Genomic DNA, 10,860 nt, shown 5'->3' on the forward strand with positions numbered 1-10,860 from the left:
GTCAGCTCAGTAACTGTAATGAACTGCGTAACCAAATCATCTTATTTATAGCTATATCCATGCATGGCCGCTACAGTGAGTCAGCAGAAAGTGCATGCATGATAGTTTCATCAACACATCAGATCACGTGTTACCAGTGATGCATGCAAGCAGTGCCAGAACAGCATCTATAGGTTGTTGGCTATACATAGATGTATAGCAAATGTAATTCATGCTAATCTGCAAACTATTTAGCTTCATTGCCCTGTAAACTGATTTTATGCATGCGCCTTATCAGTTGTCAGAAGGGGTCTTAGTCGAAACCGATGCAATCCCTCAGTATATATCTGCCACTAAGTGAGTTTTATATTTTATTTTTTCCCAGGGTTGCCAGCACTCCTTGCCACAACCCCTAGCACTAAAAATGCAAAATGCTTTGGCAACTAGAATTAATAGCTCAGTGGAGCCATCTGACCCTCATGATCAGCTAGTGGAAGGTCAAGTGCTCCTAGTGAAAGTGTTTGAAAGAGACTGCTTGGGAAACCCTACGGATGGTGCTGCTGGCATCAGGGGTTTGATCCCCGAACCAGCTACAGTTTCCTCCCTTACAGTGATGTCATGGCTGCACTGCAAGATTAGTTATTCATAATCTCTTCCAGGGTGGAGCAGGCCAAAAAGTGAGGGGGCCAGGCCAGCTGTAAGTTGAAGACCAAAAAAAAAAAAAAGGTCACAGCCTGCTGACAATAGCTGCTCTCCACCAATTACATCTCCTTATTTATAACTACACATACGTAGCTGCACTGCTTCTCTGAATACTGTGACTACTCTATTAGAATATCCTGATCCTGACTGTTCTATTAGAGTATCTCGATCTTTTCTTGCAAACCACCGCCTATGATCTCTGCTATTATGTGCTTGAAAGGAGCTAGATCACATCAGGGCTGTCCACCGAACTATATATGACAACTCCTTCTGAAGAGAGACAAGGAAAGCAATTAGTCAGCAGCATACCACCAAAAATTAGTGTTAAAATACAAGTGGGGTAAAAGAGCCCATCTCAATCATACTCCATTGTTTCTCACATTCAAAACATCAATAAAGTGAGAATACTATAGGTGTGTTAGTATTAAATACTTTGACATCAACTTTTTGATGTTTACATCCTGCATGAAGCAGAAACATCTACATGAGAGGCGAGGGGTCGCCAATGTCTTGGGACTCTTGTACACTATCTGAGAAATCCAATTATAAATACATATAAATACATGAAATATTTATTGAAATAATAGAGAAATACGTTTAAAATACTTAAATATTGGGACTCTCGTACACAATTTAGTAGTATGCGTGGGCGTTGGCGACCCTCAATGAGAGGCCTCATCTAGGCTGTAAGTGCATATTGTACACCAACAATTAAGGACAGGTTGTACAAAGCAATGGTTAAGCCAATTATAGAGTATGCAGCTGTTGTCTGGGCACCTCATACTAAGAGGGATATTGATATGATTGAGAGAACACAACGACAAGCAGCTAGATTTGTGACCAGCAACTACTCCCGTTATGCTAGTGTCACGCAAATGCTTACAGACCTTAATTGGCCTACACTTGCACCAGCGTTGAAACCGGGTCGGGTCATCCGGGTCACATTTTCTCCGGGTCATCCGGGTCTGACCCGGTTTACAATTTATCCGGGTCTGACCCGGATTGGATCACGTGAGAAACGAAATTGTTCGTTTGACGACGTGGAAACTTATAAACGCTATCGCGTAGCTCTTTCGTGAGCCACGCCCACTTATCGCATTACCAACATACGCTCAGCCACGCTCATTTGTTAGTAAGTGTAGTATGTAGCACGAAATTGAGGGTATCTATGGTGAGGGGTAGCTATTGTCAGTAGGTGAAGACCTTTTTTTTTTTTTTTTTTTTTGGTCTTCAACCTACAGCTAGGCTGAAGTTGCAATATTTACTCAACACGAATCGAACGCTGAAAATTTAGACTCGTTCGCTCGCTCGAGACTGGCCGAAACACGTCTCGGCTTTAATTAATCCGGGTCACATCCGGGTCAGTGGGTCATCCGGGTCAGCAGTAGTGACCCGGTTTCAACGTTGACTTGCACGATGCAGAGATGAACTGAAAGCCATAATGATGTTTAAAATAATTAACCACCTTGTTGACATCCCAGTAAATCCGTTTCTGACACCCATATCCACTGTACATAGTACCAGAGGTCATAATATGAGATTTATGCAACCAATGACACGGATTGATTCTTATATGTACTCCTTTTTCCCTTCGGCAATCAAAATCTGGAATGATCTACCCCAAAATGTGATTGACTCCAATGATATTGATCAGTTCAAACAAAAACTAGCAATTATTTAATTTGTATACTTGTATGTATGTTGTGACCTGTGCACTATACTCTAATAGAGGTCTGCACAGTATTACCAATAATAATAATATATAGGTGCATTAAACGCCTTAACATCAATATAAGTCTTCTGATGTTTACATCCTGAAGCAGAAACATCTACATGAGGGGCCTCATCTGTACATCACTATACACTTCAGTTAGGACGGCAGCTGTGAAGTCTCTCAACTCATTATGCCAGAGAGTGGGGATTCCCCCTGTGGGGCAATTCATGGCATGGTGACAGTAAAACCCTGACCACAAACACAATTAGTATTATATTTTATTACTGTGTGCAAGACCTCCAATCCAGTGGAATGCCAACCATAACATAAACTTTAAGGCATCCGGCCTTGTGTAAAGCAAAACCTTCTCCACAGGCAGGGAACATGATGTAGCCAAGATGATGCACCCTTTTCACCAAGTAGGAGAGTACGTTGCAAATTAAAAGACAGCTAGCAGTCAAAGCACTTTGTTTCTGTTGTTTGATAGTAATGATCTCCAATTTATTATGGAGCTGAATATCACAAATTGATAAATTGAAGCTTAAGGATCGATTCCACTAAAGGAAGAGTCACCCGGCCTTCAGGGAGGCAGCAAGCACTATAAAAACAAGTAGCTAGTGAATACTAGCAAATACGTAGTGAACGTCACTGCAAATTCTTAGTGACGGTCACTAAAATGTACAATGACATTCACTGTATTTGCCACATACTATAGCTAGCTAACACCTAAAAAGTGCAGTCAAAAAATAGCACCTCTAGCTAAGCTAGTGGTATAGCTAGCTAGAACCATAATTAAGCACTTCAGCTTTCTACAGTGATGAACCAAGCGATCAAACCTAACTTTGTATTAGGATTTACTACGCATTTACGATTGCCGATCAAAATATCAAGGCTCCTTTGACTCGAGGTGAAATCACTGAAAGATCATCAATCTCAGATCCCAGTCTACGCGCTACACCCGGCAGTGTGGTGCCCCTTGTGTACATGACGCCGAGTCCAGCTGAGTTCTATGGGCGATCAACAATGTGAATGTGACAGCCAGTGTTGGGAGTAACGCGCTACTTATGTAACGCGTTACGTAATATTATTACTTTTGTGGTAACAAAGTAATATAACGAAATACGCTATAAAAACGGGTAATATAACGCAAGCTACTTTACTTACAAATGTAACGCGTTACCTAAGTAATATAGTTACTGTGACGAGTCTAATATTACGTAATATTATTACTACAAGTAACGAAGTTACTAATCTCGTTAGTTATCCTCTGAGAGATGCATGCCTAGCCACAGCGAAGTAACGAGGCCTACTGAATGAAGCGTATTCACCAACTTCTTACTTATAACCAAAATTTGCATATTGTCCAACAACACTATCATGTCACGTGATAAGGTGGTAGTTTCACACGTGACAGCTTAAGGCTGTGGACACAAAGTAATATAATATGTAATATTATTACAGTTACTTTATTTTATGGGTAATATGTAACTGTATTAAACTAAATAGTTCAGTGCAAGTAATATGTAATATGTAACTAGTTACTTTTACAAAGTAACTTGCCCAACACTGGTGACAGCATAGATGGTGACAGTATATCAGTTTACTTACCTCGGCATGCGTGCGGTCACTATATAGACAACCCTAGAACACGCCCGCGCCCACATGATTAGTTTCAGTCATGATAGGAATTCAGTTTAGTTCCAGTTTGTCTAATTTTAGAAGTGTGTGTCATTCACGCGAGGTATTTATACAGAAATCCGGCAGCAGCGCTGACTAAACGAGCCTCAGCTAGTGTGCTACATATCTACTCTTGAACTATAGCTATATACCGAAGAAGCTTACAGATTTCAAGTTAGCAAACGGTAAACTATGATATCGACAATCAGCTCACTCCCAACATCAGAGGAGAAATTTCAATGTGCAGTGTGTCACTACCTTCTCGATGGACCCTTGCAGTTTCCCTGCGGCCATAGAATTTGCACTCCATGTGTTGGGAGGCTTAAACAACAAGGGTATGTTGACTACAGTGTCTATTATCAATTCACATGCACGCCCGCGTGCCTGACTGTGTGCGGATGTGTGAGCTAACTACGGTAGGTACTATAGTCAGCTGATTAATTATATCCGTGTATAGGCTGCATACTTCATTGTTGCTTCCGCATTTATATATGTGGCTAGTTCAACTCTATAGTTTACTGCTGGCTTTTATAGTACGTATAGCTAGATCAATCTTGTTTAATATGGCTAAAATGTAGTATAGCTATATACACATCCTCTGATACAGGAATTTTCATGCAATAATGTTTTCATGCAAGGTATATTGTACACTGCAGCTTTGAATTAGACCACTCCAAATAAATTCTCTGTTTCCCATCCACCCCCCGCATTTTCAGTTCTCATTATTCCATATTCTTCCATTATTTTCCGATTGTTCTTGCATACTTTACAGGCTCAGTAAAAGCCATCTTGTAACAGTGTCAGCTCACATGTCAGCATCCAGTGCTATCAAGTCAGCATAAATTCACGTGTGTTATTTTTGCAACTTAAAAGGGAAGGTACAAACTTTATCATGTTTTTATGCAACTTTTTATGGTTATGCCAGGCAGATAATGAAATGAACCGCCCACCCACATGCAAATATGCCTGAGTTCAGGATGGGAAACAGAGAATTTATTTGGAGTGGCCTTAAACTATAGCTTCCTTCAAAACAAATGTAGTTTATTATTATTATTATTATTATTAACACTTTACAGTGACCAGCACTGAAGGTCTACAACAACATGTGCTGCAGCCTTAGGATTACCTAACCTAGTTTCAAGGACTTAGACTTAATGACTTATACAGTAGCTGGAAAGGTGTAACAGAAAAGGGGCCAAAGTAAGGAAAAAAATCCCTCCAACCCCAGGAATCGAACTGCAGGTCACCCAATGTCTAGTCGGGGCCACACTTTTGCATATTAAACAGTGAGCAATTAGTGGCAGTTTTATATTTTGTTAGTGCATGTTATGTACATCAAGAGGAACCTCCCCAGCTAGGAGTTGTTGTTTTTTTTAGCCAAATGATTAAATTAGTCATGCAGTTTTTAAAATTAAAGTTCACCATTCTACTGATTTCTACCAATTTCAGAGCATGCTGCACCTTAAGAGAAAGTAATTTATGTAAAGTTTCTCGTCTTCCAGTTGATTGTCATGGGTTTGTCGGTTCAGAGTCTGCACCGGTATGAGATGTGTTTCATCAGTGGATCTGTGCTATGACTGAAAACACATGCACTGGCAGTATTTTGCAAAATGCTTTATGAGTGTTCTTGATACATGTAGATGTACTGTATGACAACTATACATGTAGTTGTTGATATTTAAATTCTTTTTTACAATGTACATTTGTGCAAACAATTATTATACTATTTCTGTATACACAGTGTTCAGATGTTCTTCTGTGAAATATGCAAGGAAATGATGGCGTTTATAGATGTAAGTCAATTTTGACTTTTTGTGTTTATTATCATACCAGACTTTGTCTATTTAACACAGTATAAGTGTGTCCGCACCTCTGTTGTTATTTTGTGTGCTTGCAATAGCATAATGATATGATTACAAAACATTCATAATGTGATCTATACTCAGTGGCGTAGCCAGGAAAAATTTTTCCCGAGGCAAAGTTTATACGTTGACCAAATTGGGGGTCTGCTTCTGACTCAACTGATTCACAAATACTTTTCAAGTATGGGTGGTACAGCATTTGCAGGTTGGATGGAGGAAACTGTTTCAGAAGACTCTGAACGTTTTTCTACATGTCATAAGTAATGCTCCAGCATAGTTAATGCTGCAGTATACCATGCTTCAATTATAAGACTAGTTTAATTACATGCAACACAACTTACTCCGGAGATATTTTGAGCAGTCAGGCCATCCATGGACTGCAACGAAGGTCATAGTCATGCGTACTACTTTTATTGATCTGATGTGATGTTTAAGTCAGAGATAATTATCTCTTTCAAGTGATGTTCAACTGCATGTGCTAAGCATGTCAAGCTAGGGAGTCTGGGGGAATGTTCTCCCTCAAGGAAAATTTTACTTTGAAATGGAATGTGGAGCGAGCTATTTTTTTGATTGTAATGGCTAATTCATGATCAATTAGCTCAATGTAATGCCATGTAGTTGACTCATTGGAGCTTTTGAAAAGTAATGTAAAGACAATTGACATAAATGTGAGAACAGTGGCTATAATCTGTATTGAATGCTCTATTAGAGTATATTACGATGACTGCTCTATTAGAGTATCTCGATCTTTTACAAATTCAAGCCACACGAAATAGAATCTATGGCTGTAGTACTAAGCAGGGCTGGAGCCTATGGTACCTTGATGGTGCTGGACCACTTTTCAGCTACTGGGGTACAGCAATGCTGTCTGTAACGTTTGAGTAGAAAATCCGGAGTGCCAAAACTCAGGCCTGCTCAGCCTGCTGTTGAGCATTTTTACCGAGGCAGTTGCCTTGGTTGCCTCAATGGTAGCTATGCCACTGATACTGATTTATGCTTATCCTTTATAGTGTTTTCATGACAAGGCGATATCTAAAGAAATTAATTGTCTGATGATTTCTTGTCCTCATTGTAACAACTGGACTGGTGAATATCATCATTATCAGGTTAGTGTATGGTTGGTACTGTCCAATAGACCTCGTATGCTGAGTCAAAGCACACTGTGCACATTGTATCAACCAGCTAATAAGCCCACTCATGCATGCACTTAAAATTTTGTTACTATGCCCCTTGAGTAAACTATATAATTACTTTAACACTAATTTTACCTGTACACATTCTCCTGGCCCCTAGTTTTTTCTTTATAACTCAGGTTGCAGAAGCCTGAAGTATTAATTGTATATGCATTGTAATGGAAATAGCATCTCATGTTAAACATGATAATGATCATCATCAATGGGCACTATCCCACAGCAAGGACCCACATGCAAGTACTTGACATCAAACTATTTGAATGCAAAGCCTCATAATTCTGTCACTGATAGTACTTTCTCATTCAGATATCTTACATGCATGTTATTATAAAAGAAAACAGCACAGAGCTACTCATTTTCATTGATTTGCTAGTGCAATGATGTATGTATATAGTTATATAGTTATGGTATACCACACCTCAAAAGCTTATTTACTGTGCTTTACAGAATCACATAAAGGAGGAGTGTCAACTAGTCAAGTTTTCATGTCCCAATGAAGGTTGTCATGAGGAGATCACAAGATCACAACTTGATGATCACTTACAACAGTGTCAGTATAGAAGACAATCATGTTATTGGTGTAAGGAAGAGGTCCGTTATGATCAACAGAAGGTATTTATATTATATTTACCACATTATGATGGATATTATGAACTTGTTTGTTACAGGAACATGAAGGGAAATGTACTGGTATTCCAATCAAATGTCCCAGTGGATGCAATGGTTCTATTCCTAGGAGAGAAGTGAGTTGTATACACAGTAGATAAGCTGTACTGTGTAAAAAGTGAACTAGCTTCTATGCATGCTACAGTTTAAAATGAATGGCTTTTTATTACAATTTGAGTACTACATCTAATCATGTCAGTAAATAGAGCCTGATGAAGCTTAAGGTACAAATTAGAATTTCTGCAAAATTTATTCAGTATTGTGCATGTGAGGTATATAATTAGCATCAGAGTGTGCCTATTCATTTTTAAAATAATTGTATTGTGTGTAAGCATCATCTATTGTTATAACATATTAGAGGAATTCTGAATTGCTGGGCATAAGCATGCACTGGAATTGACTACCGAACAAAATTAAACTTTAAAGTTTCAACACTTTATGGTTGAACTTGTTGAGTGTCATTGTAGTCCTCGGGGTATAGACCTGTTACAAGTATAGTAGTCTCTCCTCCATTATCCAAACTAGGTGTGTTCGGATAATGGAAAAGTTTGAGCCCATACTTATTATACAGAGCTCAGTTAAAATACTCTAATAGAACATACACTTTAGGCAAATACTCTAATAGAACAACAGTTTGGATAACAGAATGGATAATGGAGAGACCACTGTATATGTATTGTACATATGTTCCTTACTGTATATTTCAACAATGATCTGTTTACTTCCTAATTACAAGTGGCACTCAGCACATTAAATCATAAAGTGTTAGAATTCAAAATGTCGAGTTCAGTATACTAGTAGTCGTGTCTATCATTCAACAGTTACAGCAATAGTAAATCTTTGTCCCATTTTCCTAAATAAAGATCAGTCATAAGTATTTAATGAAGAAGTTCATATACTTCAAGGTATGTACTTGAGATGAATGGCTGGTGTGCATTATAAAAGTTCGATAAAAGGTAATCAAAGTTTAATATACATAGCAGAAGCTGGGTTGTAGTCAGTGAATATAAGGTGTACTCTATCAGATGTTATTATGGTACATATAGCTATGCTATATTTTAATGTGTTGCTTCTTGTAATTTCAGATGGATCTCCATTTAGATCCTAACAATGAACGTGGTTGTCCACTGGTCAGCAAACAAAGATGTCTTTTCGCCTTTGTGGGCTGTCAGTTTGAAGCAAGTGGCATGCAATTGGAAACGCACTTGAAGAAATATGTGAAATATCATCTGTTGATGGTGGGCCAGTATTTGTATGATTTCCATCAAAAGAAACAAACTAGTGGCAGGATCACTGGCAAAGATTATGAAGAAATGAAGCAACTTTTGTACAATGAGATGGATAAAGCTAATAAGAAGTTAGACACATTTACTGACAATGACAGAGAATTGGCTTCACAAATCGCCGAATTTCAGGGCAAGCAGAATAACATTGGTTTCCAATTAACTGGAGTGGAGGATCTTTTAACATCACTACAAGCTAGTATTATTGAGATCAACCATACTTATGAGGAAGTGTCTCTCACCTTACAAACACTTCAAGCTACTTCATATGATGGTCACTACATATGGAAGATACCAGATATCACCAGACGTAGGAGGGATGCTCTACTAGGAAAGACTGTCAGTTTATATTCAGCACCATTTTACACCAGCAGGTTTGGCTACAGACTGTGTCTACGTGTGTATTTAGATGGTGATGGTAGTGGCAAGGGACGTTACATGTCTTACTTCCTCACCATCATGAAGGGAGAATATGATGCTTTACTAGAATGGCCATTTCAGCATTTGGTAACAATGACATTAGTGAACCAGAAAGGCAACAACAATATTATACAGTCATTCAGACCCAACCCAACCAGTACTAGTTTTCATCGACCAAAATCAGACATGAATGTGGCATCTGGTTGTCCTAAATTTGCTCCAATATCAATACTGGATAATCCTGAATTTGTTGTTGATGATGTGGCATTCTTCAAGTGCGACATAAAAATAGAATGAGTAATATCTTTACTTTTGTACATACTGTATGTTAACTTTATAACCTTGGTGTTTTCTTTATCTAAAAATTAATATTAGTCACTCTACTTATCTGTAAACTTAACCCACGCATGTGTAATGATCAGATCATTAGTTTACAAGTGTAATATAATGAGAAGCCAATGGCCTATTAACTTAGTTAATTAATATTGTAATTTTTCTTGTCCAATAAATAAATGACCGGATTTGCGAAAAAGGGGTCTTCCACACACATCCACTTCTATGAACTTGAAAGACCATAACGTAATGTTCAAGAAAGATACAAACCTGAAATTTTCGCCATCCATTAACCTATGTTGGTGCTCACGTCTGACCAAATTTCAAGTCAATAACATTTTCCAATCTCCAGTTATTAATTGTCAAAGTTCGTAAATTGGATGTGTGTGGAAGACCCCTTTTCGCAAATCCAGTCACAAAGTAATATTGAATAGTCAGGCGTATTTATGATATTTAATAATGATTGCATGCACATCCTCAAGTAATGGTACACTATTATACCTTATATTCTCAAGAAGATTACACAGAATTGAGGGTGTGGGTGTGTATATTTGGCGAATCAGCACACAAAGCATGTTGGCAGATAAAGGTTTGGTGAATATGCCATGCAGCCAATATCGAATGTAGCTATTTAACAAATTTGCTTTGATTAGCCAAACTTAAGTCATGCCATGCAAGCATTTGTCATTTACAATAGTGCAAAAGTTTAATGTGAGAAAAGTTTGATGAAGTTGATGATTCGCATTGAAATCTTCCCTCACAAAAAAATCACATTAAGTGTAAATATTCTTATTTGTAGGATTTCATCAAAAATTTTATGTTATATAGCTAATTATGGGTATACTGATGATAGCATTTGATAACACACTGAATCGCTCTCAAGTTCAGCTTCAAAGGTATATAACTTCTCAAGAATACTCCTGTTCCCAGACCCTCTTAGATTGGCATGCAGTATATTTCTTACATTAAGGTATACATTTCTTCTTTTCTACATAATGCTATGCAACTGGGCCTGGGAGTATGGCATCAGG

At 38.1% G+C, this 10,860-nt stretch overlaps 1 protein-coding gene across 5 annotated transcripts; it reads left to right on the forward strand.

Moving 5' to 3' along the window:
- The first annotated feature begins 4,163 nt into the window (after positions 1–4,163).
- LOC136249096 (TNF receptor-associated factor 5-like) lies at positions 4,164–9,930 on the forward strand. 5 transcript variants are annotated; one of them, XM_066041022.1, is made up of 7 exons: positions 4,283–4,488; positions 5,149–5,358; positions 5,814–5,865; positions 6,945–7,040; positions 7,575–7,739; positions 7,796–7,870; positions 8,879–9,928. In XM_066041022.1, exons 3-7 carry the CDS (start codon positions 5,821–5,823, stop codon positions 9,791–9,793), a joined length of 1,296 nt encoding a protein of 431 aa, XP_065897094.1. In that variant the 5' UTR covers positions 4,283–4,488; positions 5,149–5,358; positions 5,814–5,820; the 3' UTR covers positions 9,794–9,928. The 5 variants fall into 5 exon arrangements, with proteins under 5 accessions (XP_065897092.1, XP_065897094.1, XP_065897096.1 ...); XM_066041025.1 differs by having other exon boundaries at positions 4,386–4,407; XM_066041021.1 differs by lacking the exon at positions 4,283–4,488 and adding an exon at positions 4,514–4,950 and having other exon boundaries at positions 5,002–5,358.
- Positions 9,931–10,860: the final 930 nt, after the last annotated feature.

Source organism: Dysidea avara, chromosome 3, assembly GCF_963678975.1.
Source record: "Dysidea avara chromosome 3, odDysAvar1.4, whole genome shotgun sequence".
Taxonomy (NCBI): Eukaryota; Metazoa; Porifera; class Demospongiae; order Dictyoceratida; family Dysideidae; genus Dysidea; species Dysidea avara.